This window comes from Dermacentor andersoni, chromosome 2 (assembly GCF_023375885.2).
Source record: "Dermacentor andersoni chromosome 2, qqDerAnde1_hic_scaffold, whole genome shotgun sequence".
Lineage (NCBI taxonomy): Eukaryota > Metazoa > Arthropoda > Arachnida > Ixodida > Ixodidae > Dermacentor > Dermacentor andersoni.
In genome coordinates, this window is record NC_092815.1 from 71,278,032 (window position 1) to 71,303,549 (window position 25,518).

The 25,518-nt window shown below is 46.8% G+C and overlaps 1 protein-coding gene across 1 annotated transcript in view; it reads right to left on the reverse strand.

The window, feature by feature from the left end:
• LOC126541868 (uncharacterized) overlaps positions 1-25,518 on the reverse strand; it is a 31,641-nt gene that overhangs the window by 639 nt on the left and 5,484 nt on the right. Inside the window, exons 2-3 of the mRNA XM_050188815.3 lie at positions 5,682-5,764; positions 1-4,959 (exon numbers count right to left, since the gene is read on the reverse strand). The exon at positions 1-4,959 is cut by the window's left edge and continues 639 nt beyond it. Of these exons, the coding sequence (XP_050044772.2) occupies positions 1,160-4,959; positions 5,682-5,764 (3,883 nt within the window). The 3' untranslated portion in view covers positions 1-1,159. The remainder of the gene's footprint in view (positions 4,960-5,681; positions 5,765-25,518) is intronic.

The following is a 25,518-nucleotide window of genomic DNA, read 5'->3' on the forward strand; positions in this document are numbered from 1 at the left end:
CTTGTAGCTGGCCGTAAAGTTAAAACTGTTATTTGTTCTTATTATTACCTTGTGCGTTGTCAATTCGATCAAAGTAACTCGTAACAAAGTACCAAAGGAACCAATACTTCCCTGCCAGGAACTCACAGTTGTTCAACTTTTATTCGCCTTGCCTAATTATTTTATGTTGCAAAATCGGCTGTATAACATTTAAACGCGAGTAAAGTTTTAAACTGTGCTCGACTCTGCTGTACATGAGCTGCGGCCGGAGGATTGGAGCACTTGGGGAACACAACGAGGTGTGTTCTGAAGTGCTGATACATCCTCGAGCACTCACGGAAAAAAGCCCTCCATCATGGTTTCATTCATGGCGAGAAATCAGACGAGGCTTACGAGCACATGTAATCGTGATGGGGACCACGATACAATCGCCTAAAAGTCACTGCACTATGGTGATGAAGATAGACCGACAACATAACGTTAACTGATAAATTGTTTTGTCAGAAATCTTACGAGAGAGCAATAAGCATCCATCAATATCTTTACGATAAGTTCAATGCAATGTGTAAACCCTCGTCATCTTTCTTTTTCTTTTTTTCACCACCAACAAAAATTGTTCGTAAGTAACATTTGTAGCCTGAAAACGACAACGTTCGTTAGGGTTGTATTGAAACTCTAAGGAATGATCAGATTTTGATTCAGCAATAATCAACACACACAGCGCAAATTATATTTGCGCTTGACGAAAGGCCCTGCTTGTCATTCCAATAATTACCCAGCTTAGCGCAGAAACTAAGAATGGCTATGTCTGTCGCATACAGAAACTTCATAAGAATCCGTTTGAACACAGTATAAGTAAATCATCTACTGATCACTGTCAGTCCACGTGTTTACTAATTTGTGCGAAGCTAGCGCCAAGCACGCACTGAAAATGATCTTGGTGTTTCAGCTCTGCGCGCTCTCCATGCGTGAGTTCCTGTGTGGGCCTGGGAGAAGGACACACGAAGCACATGTCTTAATGCCACGACTCGTAAACACAACGTGGTTTGGTACATTTGCCATTGAACGTTTACCTTGAGTCCATCATTCCCCCTGATGACAACTTTTCAAGACATTGCTACGGGGAGGGGGGGGGGGGTGCAGTTTAAACCTTCTCCTCCAGCAGGCACCGACCCACACATCACTGCACAGCAGGAAGGTAGAACTTGTGGCTTCCGACGACCTCCTTGAAGACGTACTCCGACCTGTCCGTGTTCAGGAACGCGGCCGGGCACTCGGCGCTCGCAGTTCGCACCAAGCGGCCAGTAGCCATCGAGCGCTGCTTCCATGACTGAGTCCTCGGGTCCTGGTACTCAGCCATGGACGTGGTCGTGTGTTCAAACGCGCCTCGTCCCACTTTCTGGTGCGTTCGTGGTCTCTCGCGTGGTGCTTTGCTGATGCGCGCGTAGGAACTCGTGTTCTCGAGAGACCGCAGCACACCCGCCGACTCTTCAGCCTTGCAAATCGAGCAGTAGTCCGCGCCTCCTTGGACGAGTGTGCCCGAAGAGTCAACCGGAAAGATGATGTCCTTGGCAACTGCGTCTCTCTTGATCGGCTTGGCGCGTTCGACGAACTCGGTAGCGTTGCGCTGCAGGCTCGACCGCGAGGCGTACGATTCCTGAGTCGTAGTCGAGAACGTCATCCCTCCGGTCACCTTCAAGTTGTCCGTGGGGCGATAAGGCACGGGTTTCGGTGGTATCTTGACTTCGCTGTAGGCCTCACCGGTAGTCGTCTTTCGGGGCGTGTAGTTGGTGTCGTCGCCGAGCTTCTTCAGAGATGCCTCGCGCTTGATGGGTTTGACTCTTGCCGTGGGCGTGACGCGCCTAAACGTGTCTCTCATCGTCGTCGAGATTTCGGCGTAAGAGTCTTCCGCGCTCCGCACCTTGAGGCAGCTCTGCGGCCTATACGGCTGGGGCCGCTCAACTGTCACTGGCTTGAAGGCTTCCCGGGACGTCGTCGTCACTTCCTCGATGCCCGAGGAAGTACGACGGCGTTGTTGCTGCGCCGCGCCTGTTGTCAACCCTGCAGCTACGGCGTGCTGCCCCCGTGTGTACGTCCTGTGTCTGTCCCGCCTATCCTTGACAGCCTTCTTGTAGATGTCCTCCCGTTCGTGGGCCTCGTGCTCCTTGTACTCGAGCTGCGAAGTCGTTTTGTAGTCTGCGGAATCCTGTCCGAGTACTAGAGTGGACTCCGGTTTTCTTACGGAGTACCTTGTTTCGCCAACGAAAGGAGCCGTCTTGGAGTAGCCAATTTTGTCTTCATTCCTGATCACATAGGAGGTGTCATCGCTCAGCTTGAGCGTCGACACAGGCCTGACCGGCGTCGGCACTTCCGCGACTGTCTTGGGAGTGAACTCTCCGTGGTGGACTGTTTCAAAGCTCATGCTTCCTTCGGGCGCGAGATTTGGCTTAGGATAAAAAGGCTTTGCGGGCTGTATCTTTTCGCTAACGTCTTTGAAGCTGTCCGATGTAGTCGTAGAGAAGCGAAGCCTCTCACGGCTTGCGCTGTTCACATGCGGACAGACACGCGAAGCCTGCGGCCTAGACGCAACGTGCGTCTCGGCACCTTTCTGGGCCTGCAGCTGAGCTTCAGAACTCAAGGCACCCTCACCAAAGTAGCCCTGTGCTTCGTTACCTTCCACAATGACCTCTTCACTCCTATGAACGTCGTGTTCTGTCTTCGCTCGTACTTGGTGCACGGTCTCAAACTTCTTCGCTGTCGCAACAGACTCAAGATATTCTTGCTGTCCAGCTCTAACTTCTCCGACCCGCATTTCAGTTTTGCGCTGTTCCACTGAAGTTTCTGCGCTATTTTTCTTGAGTGCCGCTGTACTTTCTCCATTCGCAATGATGGATTCCTGTCCAGCAAAATGGGCTTTCTGATGTCCATGCTTCTTAGCGCTTTTGACCTTATCCTGCCCTCTTTGACGCTCGTGCCCTCCTTGCCGCGATTCCTGGCAACTGTCTGTTTGCACTGCTTGCACAGCGCGTTCTTTTTTTGACGTCGACACCGCACCAACCCTATTGCGTGCGGACGCGTCTTGTTTGGTTGCTTTGTTTTTAGCGCCCCTGTTTTCGCTTTCACCTAAAAGACCCTGTATTTCGGCAATCAGCTCTGCGGAATCCTTTCGACCAAACATGGTAATTCCATCGGCGTCTTTCTTCTTCCCCTTAATTCTTCGTAACTCATCTCCAGTTTGCGTAAACCTGTGGAAGACGTCGTGACTCTGAGGCCGCCTGCACAGAGCGACCTTTGCATGCGTGCTTTCAGGCTTCTTGTACGAGTCTTTCGTCGTGGTTGAGTATGTGCCGGGACCTTCCCACTTTACACTATCTTCTTCAAAGTGGGCTTTTCTTTGACCCTTGGACTTTCGCTTTATGAGTACATTGTTAGCACCCATGTGCATCTTAGCGTCTTCATAATTGGAGCTAAGCCCGGCTGCATGTAAATGTTTCACACTGTCCTTCTGATCCATCCTTGAGCTTTTTCCAACACTGTGCTCCTTGCGGCGGCGTGAGGCTGCCGCTTGGGGATCTCCTTCAGACGAGCTTCCGTTGCTGCCAAACAACTTCGACAGGGACTTGGGCTTGACAGGCCTGACTCGGTCCATCTTTTTCTTGCAAAATTCTAGCTCGTTTGTCGTGCGTAAATCCATCTGACCCGACGACACCGCAAGATTGTCTTTGGGGTAGAACGGGATGGACATTTCAGGACGATAGTACGCCTCCGCGTTCGCCATTGTCAATGGCCGGTCGACTGGCCTCGATCTCTCCGCGTCTTGATAATGAGGGGCCTCGAATTCGTCACGCGCTTCCTCATATGTTGATGTTGCCCGATGATCGTGACGTTCTTCGAGGTTCGCTTCTTCCAATGCACGTGCTTCCGTCGAAACTACTTCTCCCCCTCTAAATTGGCGGCCGTGAAAGACTTCCTGCGTGGCTGCTCTTCCCGCGTCTTCTCGGAACTGGGGGCCATAAGCGGCTTCATGCATAGCTTTACCTTCTCGTTCCTCTTGGAAGAGATCCGCTGACGCTTGGTCCTCGGCTTCCATTTCGGTGCGCCTCTTCTTGACGTCAGTTTCGACGTCCGCATGCAAGCTGTCGTAAGATGGATCGTCGAACTTTCGTGGTCGCAGCCTCCTCGTGACCATTTCCGTTTGTTCCCGGTGCTTGAAATCTTCGCCAGTAGTGGTAGAGTAGTGTGTCTTGCCGCCAGTTCTCAAGCTGGTCTGTGGCCGAGTCAGCGGATAGTGTCGCGAACCGGATCTGGCAGTAGCAGCAGCAGTGGCGGTAGTACTAGCGGCAGTTCTAGCGGCAGCAGTTGCAGCAGTAGAAGCAGCCGTAGCAGCAGCAACATCCTGCCGCTCCAAGCTATACTGTTCTGCTCTCGAGACTAGGTTCTGGTCGATCGTCGAGAAGTAGTCAGAACTGGTGGTAATGTATTCGCCCGGACCCTCGAGCCTCAGCGACGTTCTTGGACGGTACAGCGACGATACTCTGCCTTGAACCTGGCCGCCATCCGCCCTCCCCGATAAGCTGTGCAGGTCGTGGTGGTCGTGGTGATGGTGGGTGTGGTGGCAGTGACGGTTCTCCACTTTCATACGCTCCTCCGCTTCATGAGCTTCAAATTCAGAACTTTGGACGAGGTGGGTGGCCGCAACGTCTTCGTGCATAACTGCCTGTTGGTGCGAGAGTCCGTCCACGACTGCACCGTCAGTCTGGGCTCTGCCTTCGTGACCGAGACCCGTTCCTCCCATCGCGATCGCGTCTGAATGGAAGACTTTGCTTTCGGATGCGCGCTCGTGCTTTGAGATTCTCTGTTCGGAGGCGGTCGTCGTTTCGCTTGCGTCATCTTGACGCTCGATGCTGCGATAGGATTTCGAAATCTGGAGTACAGTGTCGGGTGATACTTCCCACTGCCTCCTTCCGGCTTCTTTTTCACCTGGAAAAGACGACGTGCAGAAGAAGGAGTCACGGTGAACAAAACGGCTAAACAACAAGTCACACACTTCGCCAAGATGTTTGGAAACCGCAAGGAACACACGAGACTTGAAGAAAGGGACAACACATGTGTTCGTGTTGTCCCTTTCTACAAGTCTCGTGTTTTTCTTGCGGTAACTTCCCAACATCATGAATTACCAACTGACCTACACCCACACTCTGTTATGCTTCGCCAAGGCCGCGCTTAATAGCAAAGCAAGAGTTATCTGTTACGTTAACTGGAGCCGTTCATGCTTTTATTACTTGCTTATTTGCTTCAGCGTACTTCCACCATTAATCAGCGAACAAGCCGTATAAACATAAACCGAAATCTTTAATACTTAGATAACGAGAAATGTATGCTTTTTTAGCAGCGCGTAAAATTCGCCTATCAGGAATTGCCGACATATTGGCTGCTACGGCAAATAGCGCAACATTTGAGAGCACTTCTATAGCACTGCTTACTTCTTAACATGTTTATTTTTATTTAGTGACACTCCTGGAGGCCACATAACGCCTTTCTAATGTCATTTAATAACATCCGTCCGTTCGAACCAACACGCCGCAAACCGCCAGCTACCTATAGGACCTCGCACGAAGAGAAAAAGCTGCTCCTATAACAATGCACTGCGACAAATTCGTCTCTTTAGTACACCTCGTAGACGTCTACTATAGAGGACTTACAGCTTGTGCGTGCTCTTTGTTGCAGACTCTCCTGTGCATCGTTAGCGAAGGAGCCGGTTGAGGCAGAACGACAGCGGTGTTTCCTACGTGGCAGAAAAAAAAAGGATAGCAATGATTTAATAACAGATACCATCCCGATCGTAGTCACCTATGTACATTACTCACAGCCAGGCAAGATACGCGCCCATATTTCTGAAACGCAAAACCTCGGAGTTTGATTAATTTTAACGAATTAAGATCAAACGTGGTACTTCCAGTAGAGATGTGCAAATCTGCAACCCTGCTCTCTTCAGGTGATGCATCCGTATACCTGCAGGACACCGATTGCGGGAAGGAAGTAACCCACCGAGACGTCTTCATGCCTTTGGATACTCTAGTTGCCGCCAATATTACGTGCTCAAAGCTCCGTCGCCTGTTATAGCTTGTTTCGCCAAAAACGTAAGTGGTTACATGTAATTGGTTACTGAAAAGTAATTGCATTACAGTGAGCGTTACCCAATGCACAAATTAATCGTTAAGTTACAAAATTACCGAAGAACGGAACTTATTACAAGTAATTGCATGTAATTCGTTACGCACAAGTCTGGTGTGTGTGTGTGTGTGTGTGTGTGTGTGTGTGTGTGTGTGTGTGTGTGTGTGTGTGTGTGTGTGTGAACAAATTTGCGTTGAAGCTCGAACAGATTCGAAAGATTTTCACTGCGAAGTACTGAAAAGAAAGCGGCAGAACACTTCCCACGATTGTTGTCGAATCAACACTAATTCATTATGAATATTCAATATGAACTCATTATGAATTCATTTACTATTCGGCATTAAAGCAATATAGCGACGCAACATATTGCCCCGGGCCATCGAAACGAGTTATGTACGAAGCGTGTACTGCAGCCACGGATTCCTCTTTCGCGCTTCCCTAAGAACACTCGGCGCCATCTAGCGCCGCCGCCTCGAAGTCTGCGCGTGGCATATGCCGAAATGCATGGCGCAACGGTGCACGCGAACGCTGAGAAAGGCGTCATGCGGCAGCCGGGCTCCTCTCTCGCGCTACCTTTTGGACACGCGGTGCCATCTAGCCGCGCTTCTGAGAAGTCTGTGCCTGGCCTCCGAGACGAGTAGCTTGGCGCACCGGTGTCTGCGAACGCTTAGCCTTGTTCCCTCGCTCACCGCACACTCAGTGGCAATTATTTAGTGACCCGAGTTCACGAAAGATTCCTTGAAGAGTGGCACACACGCAGAGCATTTATGGCGCAGCGTCGGGTTGTTGTTCTTGAGGAACCCTTGTGACGTGGGTTCAATTCCGCTCGACGTCGGATATGTTTAAGGAGTCTTTTTCGTCATTGTAGAGCGGCGCTTTCCCAGTGGCACATACCTAGTTACCCAAGTTGGCGTCAATGACATTCATTGAAGAGCGGCACACACCTACTGGCACATACCCATATTGGTATCAGATTGGTTCATTGGTTCAATTGGTGCGCAGACGAGTAGCACACAGCCAGTGGTGCTCCAAATCGGTGTCAGACAGATTCCTCGAACAGCGGCATATCTGCTCAGTCCCGCATCTACAGTGACCCATGTCGGCGTGAAATATGTTCGTTGACGTGTGGCACTTATGTACACAGTGCCACATACTCAGCGACCCAAGTTGGTCCGACGGCTGCTCTCGAAGCCTGTTCCCTCAGCACAGCAGCCCGATGCGCGACACGTTCCACCACGGACCACCCAGTGACCCAGGTACGCCGGAAAACGGCTATATACCAACCTCGATAAATAGATAGCTGTCCTCTGGAAAGTGCGTGAAGTACCCCGAGAATGCTAACGCATTGAAACGGCCCTGTCTGTAAAGGTACTGGTGTACTTGCGTAGTAAAGCACGTGTTCCATCGTTGACGCGATGTCATGCGCTAGTAGCCATGCGTAATGAGGTCCATATAAAGATGTATAAACATATCAATATAAACCACTGGAGGTGGGAAATTAGCTCCGCGCGGTCGTTCTTATGCCTTCTTTTGTCCCTTTAGCGCTACTCAGTTTCTCAGTGTGACAGAGCAACTACCCCAATTATGGCCTTGGCCAAATTCTTTACACCGCGTGGTTCTTTAGGTGACACTACACGAATTGCGCTTTGTGTGAGTGTGACGTATACTGCCTTCTAGATAGGTCAACCATCACAATATATACTGCCTCCGGGAGCGGCAGTCACTTCTCCCGTGAATGTTTTGACGCTGGTTGTTTCGCTTGTATGGATCACACAAGCGGACCTCCTGTTATTAGAGTACGCACTGTAATGATCCCGGAGTGATAAACTGCTACTCAAGCGCAAAAGGCACGTATATGTACGCTTCTCACCAACAATCGTTATCCTGTTGCGGGCCCATAAGGTTGAACATGTTACCACCGATACGTCGACGACCTCAAATTCAGACAAGTCCAAGCGAGTCGAGAGTCCGTAACAGCTATGGTTGTATCTTCGAAGTGACAGCCTTCTTCCTTCGTTTTCATGCGAGCGCCGCTAGGGTGACAGCGTAAAAACCACGAGCAAATAAAACTGCGTTCAAAAGCCTAGCCAGCGAACCTCAAATTGAATTGGGGCGTCCAATAATGACTTCCTATGTCGACTGAACGGAACTACTGGGGGACGTGTTCACAAATCCAGTCGTAGCAAAGTAACATGGCTCTCAGCGTAATTTCAAAAATCTAAGGAGAGAAATCTAGCAAGAAATAATGCAGGTGCACATTAGGAGAGAGCGAGAGGGGGGGAGGGGGGGCGAAAGGAGGAAGTAGACGGGACTGTGAAGAGACGAGGGGCGAGAGGGAGTCGCCGTACACACTGCAGGTCGTTCAGCTTGGACCCCAAGTGGCCGTGACGATTTTAATCAGGGCAACGACACTGCAGACTACGTGGCCAGATTTCGAGTTTGTGCCGGCGGCCACGACCCGAGGCAGCCCCGCGAGCCGTGCGCAATGAAGCGGCCAGCCAGTATTGAGTCCGCGCTTACGCCGAGCGCGCCGGCATATCGGGGTGCGGAAGAGGAGGAGGAGGGACTTGACGGGGCAGCTGCACAGCCCGATGACCTGGCAGCGTCACTCAAGGCAAGCGTGCCGTGTGGGCGCTTCGTGCTTCCCAGCGGGTACGCTGCTCCACTAATCAGAAGACAGAAGAGGAAATGTTTTGAAGCCTATTCTGACGGGCCACGCGAATCCTGTTGTGTCCATTGCAGCAGGTCTAACAGCTGGCCCGTCAGCGCTTGCGCTTTAATTGAAACCAGACTTTAAAAAATACCTGAAAAAAAAGTAGAGAGAGAGAGAGAGAGAGAGAGAGAGAGAGAGAGAGAGCAATTATTCGCAGGCGTATGCCATTCTGCGCGACTGATAGACTAAATACGTGATGATGATGATGATGATGATGATGATGATGATGGTGGTGGTGGTGGTGGTGGTGGTGGTGGTGGTGGTGGTGGTGGTGGCGATGATTTATTGGCATCCCCTTCGAAACGGGGCGGTGACAAATAGTACCCTAGACTGCTTGAGCTAATTGTCTATTATATACATTTAGCCTATCTCTCATTGATATCTTCTCTCTTCACTAGAACGTTTATATCTACATCGTACAGTTACTTATGCCTGTAACAGATCTGGTTATATCAATCTGTTTGCTGCTTTTTTTCCATTGATACTCTAAACATATCTTGCTTATCTCAACTGCTGATCAGTCAATGCTTCCATCCGCTTTGAATCCCAGTGCTTCTGGAAGGTAGACGTTTGGTAGGGGTCTAGCTAGGTGTGTGTGCGTGCGTGCGTGTGTGTGTGTGTGTGTGTGCGTGTGTGTGTGTGTGTGTGTGTGTGTGTGTGTGTGTGTGTGTGTGTGTGTGTGTGTGTGTGTGTGTGTGTGTGTGTGTGTGTGTGTGTGTGTGTGTATGTGTGTGTGTGTGTGTGTGTGTGTGTGTGTGTGTGTGTGTGTGTGTGTGTGTGTGTGTGTGTGTGTGTGTGTGTGTTTGTGTGTGTGTGTGTTATCATCACGCAGCCAGCTCGGCCCTCCAATAGCAAGGTACCGCCTTATGTGTTATCGTGTAGAATTTCCTTTCTGATTTCTTTCTTGCCATGAGTGTAAATCTCCATGGTCTTTTTCGTGTGTTTGTTTCCATCCTTCCCATTTGATGAATTCTGGTCGTCTATTTACACCTTCAATTACCCTGTACTTCGTTGCCAACTTCGGTCGTAATATTAACCCTCGTTGCCAAACAACGTAGCCGCTTTGGAGCTCTCACAAATGCGACGCCCAGCTCTTACAGCTGCGTTGGCATTCAACGCAGCTCAAACAAAGCGTTGCTCGGTTTTCACGGCTACAGCCATACCAACGTGTAGCTGACTTCCAACGTGAAGCCGGTAAAATGCGACGAGTAAAAAAAAATTATTTCGGATTACCTATAAAAAAAAAAACGCGCATATTATTTGCCCTCTATTTGAATAAGATATACGCGAAGTAACTTTTATTTTACAGCCATCGATGCTTATGTTTCGAGGCAACGAGAACGGCTGTGAAAGTCATCTTAAGAGCTTCGCTGTAAAATTGCTGGAGTGACAGCCCTCGCAGCTTCCTACCAGTAGAGGTGAAGACAGCACTTCAATACTCAGTACCTCGGGCAGTTTCGCGCAGGAGCTTAAACAAGGCAGGATCGCTCCAATTTCTAACAAAGGTGATCGCTCTTTAATCTCCACTTATCGCCCCATCCGCGTGCTACCATGTTTTAGCAAAGTAATTGGAAAGCTTATTGAAAAAAGCTTAGCTAATTACCTTACAAAATTGAACATTCCCTCACCGTTACAATATGGCTTTCGCCCGGGTTACGGGACAGAGATTGCTCTTGTTGCGCTAGCCGACCAACTAAAGCTCGCTATCGATGAGGATAGTTATGTAGCTTCTGTATTTGTCGACTTAAGGAAAGCGTTTGAAAATAAATCATCATGTCTTATTTGATAAGCTTGAATCATTAGGAAATACCTGTCTATTACTGCAAAATTACTTAACAGACAGAATGCATGTAGAAACTATTTCAGGCGTTTATTCTGAGAACATGTTCGCTAATACTGGCGTGCCTGAGGATTCCATACCGGGTCCGCTTTTATTTTTAACGTATGTTAATGATTTTCCTAACTGCCTTTCTTGTTCTAAATGTGTACTTTATGCAGACAACACTACTATCATCAAATCTGGACATCAACTATTTTATTGTCTTACAACAATAAAATATAACCTTAAATAATCCTAATAGCCTGCTTCAGTACGACTTGCAATGAGTTTAAATGGGCTACGTGTTTCCCAAACAAGTAACGCAGTAGTTAATGTGAGAATGAATGAATGACAAGTATAAGCATAGTAATAGTTGGTGGTTATATCTCTCGTGTTTTAGAAGCCCCCTAATTCCACAGGTAATCATGTGTTTTACTTTAGAAATTTGTTCAATAAGTTTAAAATTTCAGTCAAGTTCTACACCAAGATAATTACAGTAAGAACTTGCAGGGACAAAAAAAAAAGAAAGAAAAAGAAATTGAGGAATGGCGTGAAGTGTTCCTTTATCGGAAAGTGAATACAACAAATTTTGTTTTCGATGAGTTTATACGTAGCTGGTCACTATAGCACAGCTCCAGCAGGCTGTACAAATTAATGACGAAATTAATGACGAAAGGAAGCAGCCCCAGCCAGAGAAAGTCCGCTCACAGTCAAAGCGTTTCTACTCTGCTAATGCAAATGCTAGGCTAATTGAAAAATAAAAGCACGTTGTTTTTGACCAAAATTTTACGTTTGGTCAGTACTGATATATGATCTGTTATAATGCTTACAAGATGTTCAGTTTCATCTTTCCCTCCAACCAGTGAAACATATGTGAATGTTGAACAATATCTTAATGCAAAACGTCAAGGCATTTGTCGAGAACAAATAATAACGTGCTTCAATGGAGTTATCCTCGTTGGAGAAGAGTTCTTTCGGCAGAAATCACTGGGCATGCGGTACTGCCAATGGTTGATGGACGCGTATACGGCTATCTTAACGCGATAGCGCTAAGGGCCCCGTCTCGCGAAAAATCATTCCGAACCACAACCACGCAGGCCCTCCGCGTGGCGAAGAGGCGTTACAGAACTCATTGAATTCCTCAAAGTAAAATGCGTCAGAAAAATCATAAAGTACGACCTAAACAGAACTTACAGATATTATAGCGTCGGATTGTAATTTGAATATACGAGAGAACATATTATGCGGAAACTCAAACACAAACCCCTTTTCCAGCGTTTCTACCATTTATAGACCGGCGTGGCCCGCTATAGGTTCCTTGCAACAACACCATCCAGATGGCGCTCACCTCTGCGCATCCGCGGAGGTGAGCGTAACAACGGAGGCGCACAAAAACGAAGTTCACAATAGAGGCTCAGAAACTTTGGTTATGGGATCGAATTCATCGTGGGTTCTTTTTTTTTCTTTTTTAACATAGCTAGGACTTTAGGCAAAAAAATAACAAGAGCTTGGTGGCTCAACCCACCGCCCCGTTCCAAAGGGGACACTCATAGCATCCATTCATCCATCCGCAAGAAAGCTGATGTTGCCGGGAAGTGTGACAAGCAGTCAGGTATCTTTGAATGTTATCGCGTTCTACTCTTAAAGGCGAAGCTTAAGCGTCCTACAATTTTTATTCCGACTAGTCTGGTTCATGTAGCCATGTCAGCAAATTCTTTGTATGCATGCGCCTGACGTTACATCTATAAAATTATGCAAATTACGTATCCCAAATCATAAATTGCACATAACATTAACACATGTTTTTTGCATACATTCAACATCATGTATACCATGCGAAGAATTTGGTTATGTGTAGCTGCGTGTTTCTGTTGGTCTACGTACAAAAATGTTAGTCAGATCATGTAGTACCGGACATTTCTGCATAAACGTGACATAATTAGCGCTAACCTATATATATATATATATATATATATATATATATATATATATATATATATATATATATATGCTCTTTATAATTGGCGCGCGAGTGGCCGTTCGGGCACTTTGCGTGTATTCGAGGGCTTCTTTCACGCTCGCAAAAACATTTTTATGGAGCACGTATTGAGCAACAGAAAGGTGTACCGGGAGTTTTTCATGTTGCTCTACAATTTTCTCATTTACACTTTTAATCTAATTGTAATATTAGAGAAGCCAATTAATTAGTTAATTAATCAAGATTAATTGTGTAATTAGGCGGAATGCAAACAAAATAATCTGAGTACCTCTAAGCGACGGTAAACATTATACCTTGGTTCTGTCCAGCTACGTGGCATTTGCATATTTTTAAATCTTGCTGCATGATAGTTGGGACCCCCTGTATACATTATCGTCTTGGTGGTATGGTGCGTCATCGCGACTCGCACTGTTAGTGTCATCTTTTGCTGGAATAAACTTCTTCTAAGACAAAGAACTAGAGGGCGATTCAACCTCTAGTTGAATTCGATGGGTGAGAACCGAGTGTATAAACCTATAATTTGTAAGAGCTGCACTCGAGCGACAACGTTCGATAGACGACTGCTATAGGTTGAATCACTTTCTAACATTTAAAGCGAGGCTTTCTTCGCCCAACATCCCATGGTTTCCGCCTGAGTCGGTTTGGTCGGTCGCTGGTCGGGACCTCGCCGAATAGATTCCTCCTTACCATTGAAAAAAAAAAAAAAAGGAGACTTAAGCTCGCCCGGTGGCGGTGCTCGAACCTCGGCCCCGCAGCTCAGCAACCCGATGCTTTAAACATTGGGACACAGTCGCATTTTCTTTCTTCGTTCTTGCAGGCAATTATGAGTACTGTCATTCGAAAATTGTTGCATCATGCGTATTCTTCTCTCGTGCCAACGCCATCTAGCTCTTTGAGATGATCGCTGCGTGTTGATGATGATTACGAGTTCCATACTATGACACACATCCACAACGGGGCATGGACCAAGAAGCGACCGGTACATTTAACACACACACAAAAATATGCAGATGGTCAAATTTAGAGCATTTCATTAACCTGTTCACGAAAGCTTCACTTCAAATAGATTCGAACATGTGCGTTGGATCTACATAATTTTTCAATGAGACACAGCTGGATCCTGTTGTGGTTCCACTTGGACAACAAGGTAGGTCCGGTAGGCGGGTCCGACAGATCCCACTGCAGTTTCTAACTGTAGGACCTCTTTCTGTGTAAATCTTCTGTATTTATATATACCACAAATCACGCAACAAGAATGAATCAGAATCTGAAGAGAAAGCTTTAGCTCGGGCCCAACTCCGATGCCGCCCATTAAAGTACATGTAAACAGCTGAAATTTATGGGACGACCCCTAGGCCAACTTGAATGGAATTTGTTGTAATTGAGAGTAAATGCAATATATAGTAACTCTAGGTAGCAGAATTTTCATTTAAGGCTCGGATATTTTTTTGATAATTCCCACAAATTGTCAAGTTAAATAAGTTGAAGCATGAAATTCAAAAATCCGTACTTCTGCACTAAAAATAGATATCGCCATTTTGTAAACTGCGTCCGTTCGAGCATCTAAAGTGGACAAATGTGATATATGAGTATACAGCTCACGTGAAATTGTTTGTCATAATATATTTATCATTCTCATCATCATCGCCAACATGAACAACAGTAAGCACCAGCGCGGCTCTCAGAATAATATATATGGTGCACCATCATCAGTCATCGTCATCAGTTTTGTCACATAGTTTTATTGTTATATCTTCGGGATCTGTCCACAAAAAGAAGTTAGAAACAGAGGCGGTGGTTTATACCGCCCCCCCTCCCCTCCTCCCAGCAACTCCCCAACAACTATAGGAGTAGCCAGATAGCCCCCAACAAATGTGCCCAGTCTCTCCCTACCTCCCCCATTCTTTCTTCTGCGCAGGAGGTGTTGTCAAATGCTGGATGGGCTGGAACAAACGCAACGGGAGAAAAACTTTGCCAGACTCAACTGTAGTTGACGTTTATGTAATGTGAAGCGTGGAGCAATGTAACTGTTGCGAGATGAACGGTTATGTAGAGATTATATACTTTAGTGTTTAAATTTATAATAAGTAAAATATAAAGTTTCTAACGGTAATATATAAGATTAAGATCTTATATGTTATATGTTATACTAATCAGACTTAAGCTGGGATACGCGTCCACTATACTGAATCCACATCATCTGTATCTGACAAACACCCTCGAATCTGTTCAAGATCGTGCCGTTAAGCTTATTCGTTCTTGTCGTCCATATTAGCTTAGTGTAACGGCCCTCAAAGCTGAATCATCCTTATCAACCCTTGCCCTTCGCCGCCGCATTTCCACCTTAACTCTGTTTCACAAGTTGTTTTATAGCCCTTTTTACCGCACGGTGTACATAGCGGCAGGTGCTCGCATTTCTCACTGCACCGTGAGAAACACAGGGTTGCAGATTACGTGCCCATACTGCCACATTTTCTACTTCTTTATTTCCCTGCGCAGCTACAGAATGAAACACATCGCCGCAGTCACTTGCCCGACTGATTTTTTTAGAGCCATAACCAACCACCTGTCATCCTGAGCCACATGGCAAGCGTTCTTACATCATTATTCTGTAATCCCACCCCTTATGTAATGCCGCCTGGAGGGGTCATTAACTGAACTGAACTGAAAGCAAACTAAGACCCAGTGGAACATACACAGAGACAAACCCCGTGGCACTGCAACGTGCATGACAAAAGCAGTCAGTGACCATGTGGGTGTATATATATTGTAAGGAGTGTGTCTGCCGGCCTGAATTCGAAAACATGTGAAGCGTAGCAAAAAAAAAAAAAAGGAAACAAATGACCCGGGAAATAATCGAAGCAGCGAAATGTGTCAGTGCGCCATCTGTTTTGCTATCGACAAGGTAATTGTATATTTGTCTGCAAACTCATGAGCAAACACATTTACCGCGCGCATCCGCCGTTTACAACCCCTGCGTCTTTTTATATTTTTTTTAAATGGTTCTCATGCATTTGACGACTCTTTCCAGCGTATTCGAAGGTTTGTCTGTCGCAATAATAAATCAGTTGATAGACAGCACAACGTGCCGTTTTCCATGTGCCTTCACGTGTGTTCATAACCACTATCGTACTCATGCTGTCGTCATTCAATCGTGATTACTCCACTGCAGACGTGCCATCGTCGTCATTGTGTCCTCGTCAGATAGCCATCGTCACGCGTTCGTTTCCGTCGTCGTAATTATAGCTTCGTCATCCGATTGTCGACCTATACCGTCGCCGTCCCGCATTCGTCGCCATACGTACTCGTCGTCATGTCGCTTCGGATACGTCATCTCAATGTCGTCATACCACCTTCGTCGTTCCATCGAACATCGTTGCTTCTTCGTCAATCAGTCGTTGTCACACAGTCGTCGTCATGTCGTCGTGCTCATGGTAAACTTCACACAGTGAGTGTAATAGCAAACTGGGCCGATACCAGAGGCAGTGTATATGTCGCATATAGCCGAAGCAATGGCCGTCTCAGAATGGCCACTACGCATTCTTAACGAAGGTACCTTCAGCAATACGGCGCGTCGTTATATAGCTTGAATGCTAATCGCAATAACGTCGACTGTCATCGTGAAATGGCTTTTGGGTGAATTTCAATCCACAGCATTTCTCTTCGAGCGCAGCCATTTTATCGCGGGTGGGCCGGCGGGCAGAGTATTTCGCTGTATTGGCGGGCCGATCTCTGTGATAGTGCAGCCTAACATGATGTGCCACATGGCGAACTGGGTTTATGTGCCACTTGGTATTAGGTTGGTTTCAATCTTATATCTTGCCATTAGAAATATTCTGTCTTGCTTATTGTAAACATAAACAGTACAGCATACAATATCTAAATAACCGTTCGGTACACAACAGTTCAGTATTCATACAACCGTTGTCTATGCACAAATCCCGAATGCTTCGCATTGCACAGACATCAACTACAGTTGAGTCTGCCAACCTTTAGGACAGCATTATCTTCGGGATCGGTCCACATTTTTGGTTAGACAGCTGGCAGAAAAAAAAAAAAAAAAAAAAAAACTGGGCTACACTCGACAAGAATGCTTCGCATTAAATGTCCGTGGCGTTTCTCCGGTAACTAGCGGAGAGCACGGTACGAGTAAGCACGGAGTTGATAGAGGTGCTTGTGTGTGTATCGAGCTTACTGTGTGGTGTATGTTTCTCGCGCCATTAAAAATGATGTTCGATAATCTATAGCTTGTAAACGAAGTAGATGTATCAACCACACGAGGTCTCAACAGGGTATACGGATCGTAACAGTTTCTTTGATTCACTGTTACCACCGTCGCTCGGAAGGTGGCTCTTACAGCAACATCTGGCAGGAGTGGCTGGCGAGCCGCATGTACAAGGCGCGAAGAGGAAGCACAGCTATCCATTATGCTCGCTCGTTCTCTCGTAAAGAACGCGAGCATGCGCCACCGACGGGCGTAGACTTACGAGAGAGAACGATGCGGCGGCGACAGGAAGGAGAAAGAGAGAGAGAGAGACAGAAAGAAATTGTCGCAGCTCATCCGAGCGTAACAACACGAGCCCCCCCCCCCCCCCCCCCCCAAGCGAAACAATAAATAAATAAAAAGAAAAAACAAAACAAAAACGCGAGTTGTGCCCTCCTGCCACCGTTGTGTCAGCGCGCGCAGGAGCCTCGATACGGAGAACGCGGTAGTGGGAGAGCTGTTGGAATTTCCCGGATGTCGGAACTTGACTGGACAATGCGGGACCGCGGCTGTTGCGCACAGATCGGGAAGTGGGCGTGCGGAATATGCGGGGCGACCTTGCCATTGAAGAAGACCCCCAATTCATTCCTTTTTTTTTTAAACAGTCCTTGACTCAACAAAGGGTGCCGCCATGCGCTGTGCTCCCTGCGCTATACGCGCGACGACGGCCTGCTCTCGCTCTCCGGCAAGCCGCGCGTCGTCGCTTTGTTTATAATTGCCTCGCGCGCACGGGTCGTTCTTGCGTAACGGTTGCCATTTACCGCGGGTGAGAGGGTGCGGTATACGCGGCTGCTCGTCACGCCATGTAGCGGTGTACCTGTATACACGGTGCTTTCGCTACACTGCTGCCACTGCTGAGGCCATATAGAACCTATGTGGCATACGCTAAGCTGCTTTGCTGCACGCAAGGCGAGGGCTGTCGCCGGCTTGGGGATAGGCGTACTCGCCCTCACGTTTTTTTTTTTCGAAGAGCAGAGGCGTACCTTCCTCACCCTTTCGGCGTACGGTTATATCAATCTGTGACGACACGGAGCTGCCAAATTAAGCTCCCGGCGACGCAGAGCGCTCGCCTCCAGCTAAACGGATCGATTGAGCCGGGCGAAAGTGGATTGAAGCACGCAAGCTAGTGCAGTGGGAGTTCGGAGAAAACCGCCGTCAAAGCTAGTGCCCGTTCACGCTCACGCGCGAAAAAAAAAAGAAAAGAGAGCATGTGTAACAGTGACGCCGCGATGAATACTTATTACCCGAAGGTGTTTCCGCCTGCAGCGACTTGTGAAGACGCCGGACCTCACCTGGCACAATTGAACACGCGCTTCCGTTGTTGAGTAACGCGGTTTCCGCGCGCTAGCTCAACCGTTGCTGGAACATTGGCGTTCGTCGCCGACATGAATGGAAGTGTTAACAATAGAACCTTTTTAATGCCGGAAACTTGCACTATACGGATGCGAACGAGAATTGGAATAGAAAGAGCACGCTCATCACTCGAGAAAAGGCTTTGCTCCTATCGTAGCTTTGAGTCACGTGCAGTACTCCTGGCGTGTCACTATAAGAAGGTTCCAGTCGTTTTTGCCACAGAACTTGCCACCGTGCTGCGACCCGCAGGCTTAAATACTACCTTTCCCTACACTCGGCTAGTGGAATATTTCCTATGGAAACTATGAATGTCCCTTTTCTCAGCTCACCGAAATGTCTCCTTAATTTTATCATGCATGCAAGTCCTGCAATAAAAGCCAATTTTTACAGTCTATTATAGGCCCTATAGGGAAACAAACATTACAACTTATAAATTAAAAAAAAGAAAGCTACCCTTTTCTTTTATTCGGAAGTTTACCCTGCGGCTTAAAACGTTTCTAACCTCTAAAGTCCTTCCTCTTCTCTTTGAACTAAACGTGGCCGAATGGCACGCCGACAAATACCACTCTTCTTCGACAAAGACAACATTTCTCTCCAACACACTATGCTAAGTGTGCAGGTCTTCGATTCGCACATTTTGTCCTGGACAAAAGCTAAAATGAAATAGCATATTGTAGGAACGGCAGAGTAGCTTATATGTCTATCAATGAGAACAGAAAGTCGGTAATAGGATTTCCCCTTGCGAATGTTGAACGTGCACTGCAGATAACTTCCTGTAAGTGTTGTCACAGCGCCACATGATATAACGAAAATATTGTGGAGCCGGGGGCTCTGAATTCTTGCACTTTCAAAGATTCGTCGCCACATGTGAAAGGAGGTGATCTCTACATTTCGTAAGTAGACTGTCCAACGCGAACTTGCCACGATGCTCCATCTGCTCTTAGTACATCGGGGCTGCGTGTAGCACTGCAAGTACTGCAACACGTCTAAGTAGGCAGCGAAAGGCTCAGTCAGGCGAAACTTCCTTGACGCATAGTATAAACCACTGTCTATCGATAGGCAACGCTAGCCCGAAATATATGCACAGTGCGTGAACTGCGTAATTATTCTGGAAACTTACCAAAAATGTTAGACTGACTCGGGTTAACGCTCAAAGCATACCATGAGATCGCATTTCGCGGTCGCATACTATGTAGCACATCGGCCATCGGTATTTCCCTGGTTGTCACAAAACAAACAAACAAACAAACAAACAAACAAACAAACAAAGAGGACTTGCTTTTCCGCGACCTCGACACTCTTCATTTTTGACAAGTGGAGTGGCTTTGTAAACTGTTTGTGAAGCGCCCTGCGACAGCTTTTTGTGACTCTTGTTTAGACTTTTTCAGGGCGTGCGTGTAACTGAAGAACTGTTTGACTGAAAGCACGAATTCATCACCCAATATGTACAGAAATTCACGCGATTCCGTAGGCACTCAATGTAGCGGAACAGCGAAAAAAAAAAAAAAAGAAGAGAACTTTACAAGGAAGGCTTATCCATCCATTGTTAACGTTGTCTTCGCCACCGTTGTGCTAGTCCAAACACTTTAAATGTGCCCCTCGATCTGCCATCATCGCAAATTTTGGGGATGACGTTTTAAAGATGTTATTGCTCTTTCAGTTTAACCCAAGGTGGCCGCCAGACGAGGCCTTCGAAGACACTTTCTTCATCGACTAAGCCAGACCTTCAAGATGCCATCTGAAAGCGCAGTCCTTACCCCTATGAACGCACATTCCAATCATCAATCCGCGAAGGACTCCAGTCAAGCGTGGACGCCGTATAACTGCTAGGAGTTCAATAAAGACATGCATTTCTCTCTTGCTGTGTCTCTTAAGGCCATTCAAAGGAGCATTGTTTTCTGAAGTAGGCTGGTGTGAGTCTGTATGAACGTTTATTTGAGTGTGCAGTGTCGCTTCTCGTGAACAAACGTGGAAGAGAGGGGGCATAGCCGGGCCTGTTCCTGTTCATTGTCATCTTTTTCTTATTTTATTTCCCCTTCCACAGTGTAACGTAGCCGATCGGATACCATTCCGGTTAACCTATTTGTAGGTGTGTGCGAATAATGATTTTCGAGACCCAATCGAGTGCGAATCGAGTAGTGCCAGAGGCGAATCGAATCGAATACTTTTTCGAATAATAAGCAGCCGTTTCCACCGTCAATATAACATGGTCTTCACGTCCTAGTATATTTATGACGTTAGTAAGTTTCTGTTATTAGATTGCACGTTGTGAAATGCTGTCTATGAAAACACGAATGTAGCATTAGGAACAAATAAGCAGTTTATTCGCATCCTCAGAGCTCACTGGAGAGTGCGCACCATGGTGGTTTACTCGGAAACATCTGACTCCTCGAGCTAAGTAACGTGCTCCAATACGTAACTTCTCGTCTTTTATATCTGCCATGGCTGCCGGGCTTAAGTACGTCACACATTTGCTCCGATTTCGTGCTTGAGGCGCGCAGTTGGCGATTTGAAATATTCGATGATCATTCGAAAAATATTCGCGCTTTCGAATAGTGACTATTCGATTGGAAGACGAAACCGAATAAAGCTTATATTCGATTCGGTATTCAAAAGTTTCGATGTTCGCGTTTACAGCGTTTACTTTACAATTAAAACTGGCGTGGCTATGTCCGTATGTCATTTTCGTGACGCCGTCGTCATCAACTTGTCACCGTTATCATGACATCGTCTTCAGGTCACTTTCTCAGCTACAGCCTCGCTATATGGGAAGATAAACGCAACTTTGCTCACGACGGCCTCTGAAGGACTGAACTCACGCAACTGCGGGCAATGTATATAGCGAGCAGGATTTACTGCGCTGTCCCGCCGCTTTGGAACATGACAATTTCAGCGCAATCTTGTGCGCCAAGCGTGCGGACATTGAGAGCGGCGGCGTCTGCGCATGCATTTCGGAGGCCATACAAATAAAAAGTGATCTTGAAAAAATGGCGTCTGTGACGTGTTGCCGGCTCGTCGTCTGCTTCTGCTACCCAGAAAGAGAGCCGTCGATATAGGGCGTGTATTTGGTTTGTCCGTCGCAAATTGATCGCTCTTGATTAGACGGAAGTGTCCGACGGGAGTTACTGCTGCTCCACATCAATTAGTTCAAATCGGAAGAGATCGCTTTAGCCTGCCAGTTCTTTTCTTCAACTGCGAACCTTTCTTTCCGAGGAACCCGTGTGGAGTTCCTTAGAAGCGCAGTCAGGTGGACGCCAGATTTCCTATCCATAAATCTGCCTCCACCTTACGGGTTTCAGTACAATTCATTCGGTCAAACGGACAGTTTTACCACGTACATATGTCTGTTCTGATGGACACCCAGCATACGCTTTCTTCACTTATCCTATCAAGACCAAATGCCATTACTAATTAGAAAATAAGGAAAGAAATAAGACGAAAAACAAGAACACAGAGCCTTTTATCTTTATTTCTGGTCATTAAAAAAGAAATAAAACAAATAACTGTCATTTGTGCTAATACTGGTTAGTATAGTAATGAATTATTTAGGGATAGATTTAGGGAACAATTCACAACTGAAACTTATCCAGTGTATCAAAAATGCTGCTACGCGCTTTGCGCTAAGTTTCCCGCACTTCAAGAATAATTTGCTCACCGTTTCAAGAATGCGCAGAGCTTTGTGAGTTTATGCATGTGGCACGCTCCCAACTGTATACGCTCTTAGGAATGGCGACGTTGGTGACAATGGTAAAATGAGATAATGTAACGTGGCTCCAGAATAATACAAGCTGCCTTTACAACAGCTAAAGACTGGAACGGCCTTCCTGCTGACATTGTTAGCATCACTTGCCTGTCTTCATTACTACAGCGTGTGATTGATCACTTTGAATATAACTAATGAAGTGTACCAAATGTGGAACTTATGTTAACCCCACCCCTTATGTAATACCCCCTCTGGGGGTCTTTAAGGACAATAAACTGAACTGAATATCTCTCCTACGTAAGAGCGCAACAAGTCATTGCGGACGACGCTCACGTGACGGTTTTAGTTAGTACAGGCCAAGTTCTTCTGTCCGAGCCAAGCCACGTCAAGTGCAGTCACTCCTTTCGCCGAAACAGGAGAAAAGAAGCATCTTGCGTCAGCCCGAGGTCGGCGCGTCTATTGGTTCGCGAAGGCAGTGAGACGAGATGCAAGATAAAATGCATGCGCAGGCCACACGCGTTCGAGTGACGTTGCTAAATACAGGCGTTCCAGCGCGATCGCTATATTCATGCAGATAGGCGCCCAAGCGGTACAGAGGCACGGAGGACGCGCACCGAATCGAAGAACGTTATCGGCGAAGCACCCACTGACTGCGTCACTGGTGGGTTACGTAACCCTCCCAGTCCCTCAGCGAGAACTAATTTCACATTCTCTAGCTACTGTCGGCAGCGCGTGTACAACATCAGGAATTCACAGATCGAAGGGAAGAAGGGAAACTCGCTGCTCTCTCTTTTACACAGACCACTGGCCGCAGAGGCGCGGACTCTCGGGGTCCGCTGCGCATGTTTAGGACGAGAGCGTTCCTCCCGTGTTGGGACACGCTCCAGTTGCAGTTCTCGGGACGACGCAGGCGGCCGCGCAAGAGCATGTACGCACGTCCTTGGTTGGTCGCGGCGGTGGACATCATGCGACGATTAGGCCGGGCCAACCGGCGGTGCGCCCTCTTCCTACCTCAGCTCGCCGTCACGTATTCGAGCTCGTACTCCGTTCCCGGGGCGCGCTGCGTGCTACCGCCCCTCCCAAGGTCAAACACTGCCGGTTGATATAGCAGCGGCAGAGATGCAGATGCGCCTAAATGCCACCCATAGGGATTCGCCGCGTGTGGGCTGCTGAGCCCGTTCCGCTTTTCACGCGCGGAGCGCCGTTCCAGTTGCAGCGGTTGTGGTTGCCGTGGTGCGTTGTCCGTGATTAAGCGGAACAACTGTGAGCTGTGCTAGTTGCCGTCAGTTCGTTTTTGTTTGTTTGTGCGGTTAAAGTTTAGCGCGAAGGACGACAACGACGCTAACGCCGCGGAGCTCGCTTTGTGCAGCGTTGGTACCGTGTTTCCTGTGGACTCATTCGGCTGCGTGGAGATGATGAACACATACAGTTAGTTACAGCGAACCGCGCCATTCCTTTCTCACGTACATACGTTACGGGACACGAACTTGACATCAGCTACGCACGCTCATGCTAATCGGAGCCTGTTGTCTGCGCGCTCTGCATACCACGCTGTGACTGCGTTCTCGATCTCTTAAAAAAAAAAAAAAACTACAATAAGCATTCCGACGATATAGCGAGCGCAAACAAGCCAGCGCAGAGGAAGCCGCCTACCATGGAAGGTACAAGTCAACACTGCAACGTAAAAAACAATAAATTGAAACAATCAACAATACAAAATGCCTTGAAATCGATATAATGGCGAATCTGTAACATCAGAAGAAGTAATCAAGGAAAAAAAAGTTACGCGGATTGATGTGGAGTAAATGAAATGGTGACAAAAAACAAAACAAAACAGTGACATGTAGGTTTGCTGTGAACACAATGTGTCCGTGATACAGTTGGCATATCCCGCTGAGCACCTCTGTTAAATGTGTATTGCGATCAATGGGAGAGAGTCGCGGAGAGCGAAGTGTGCACCAACGGTCAGCGAATAATGCCTTTTGGCCTCGCTCGATTTACGCTTTGGACGCATGTTCATTCACACAAGAGGCGTCTTTCTTTGATGGAGACGAAAGCTACATATACGTTCAGTGAGAAGATTGGTAGATTTCCTCCCCGCCCCCCTTATTTCCCGTGCAGAATGGCCCCATGCCCGTTTTTCCAGTAATTATTATTACCGCATCATGTTCTGCCTTGTGGTCACGCTCGCACGCGTGTCAAAACGTTTCAGGGCACCAACGCTGAAGTTCTATATGTTTATTTGGAGCCCTGAAAAGCTGATACCTTTCAGAATATTCCAAATATCACGTCTGTTATCTTTTTTTTTTTTTTTTTGGCGTAAGACGATCGGAAAGCACACATACGCACCTTGAAACAAGCAGCAAACAAGACGTGTTCACCAGTCCAGATCCTTTCTGCTCTCAAGACATCTTCAACAATACTGTAAGTCTAACAACTACCCTCGCAAAAAGCGAGCATACGGATTGCACTTTGGCACATGCACTGGAAATGGTGCATAGAGAGAGGCGTTAATCTTTTCGCAATGGAATACGTGTGCCTAAGACGGACAACGCTAATTGTTTCATTTGAAAATGAAATCTTATTTATTTTATTTATGTACATATACTGCAACCTCGACTTGGGGTTTTAGCAAAGCGGAGCTACATGTGCTTGGTTTTGCAAATTGGCAAACAACTGCAAGAAAGGAAGTATATATTTTGGCATTTCAACGCAATGCTTCACTGTAACCGGCACGAGAGCATATAATAAGCTTAGCCCGAAATGCGAGACAAATCACTGCTGCAGGTATGCAGCAAAAAGGTTTAGGGATGGTTGTGAAATAGCTTCACTGCGGTAAGTTTATTCCATTCAGTTATTGTCGTAGGAAAAAAAAAGAATACTTAGAAGTATTATTCCGGGTGAAAGAAGTCGTTATCGTCAAGGCGTATCCCTGCCTTGTGGCATATCCTGTAGAGAAAAAAAAATATCTGCGAGATGTCTACATTATAGTAACCTTTAACTATCTGAAGCAAAAATTTCTATCTCCAAACAGAATTTCTTTGCTTTAGCGTTGGGAGGTGGGCTTTTACTAATAAAGACGTGATCGAAGTTTGCCCGAAGCTGTTATAAATAAATCTTAGCACTCTCTTTTGTATTTTTTTTTTTCAATTTGGTTGTGATGCTTTTGAGTGTAAGGGCACCATATTATAGAGGCGTAATCTAAAGTTGGTTGAACAATTGCCTTGAACGCAATAAGGCGAACAGAGGGAGTAGAAAGTTTGAAAGCTCGTCCTAGATAGAGAAGTTTATAGTTAGATGGGCTAATTACAACGTTTATGTGATTCGTCCAGCTAAGATGATGTGACCAAAATACGAAGACGAAAGACCAAAATACTTGCGGTGTTCCACTTCCAACAGGAAAAAAAAAAAAAAAAAAACGTTACGAGCTGAATATGTGAAATGAAGAGGGTTATGGTAATGGGAAATTTTCACGAAAACGGTATTTGCAAGATTAACCGACATTTATCATTTA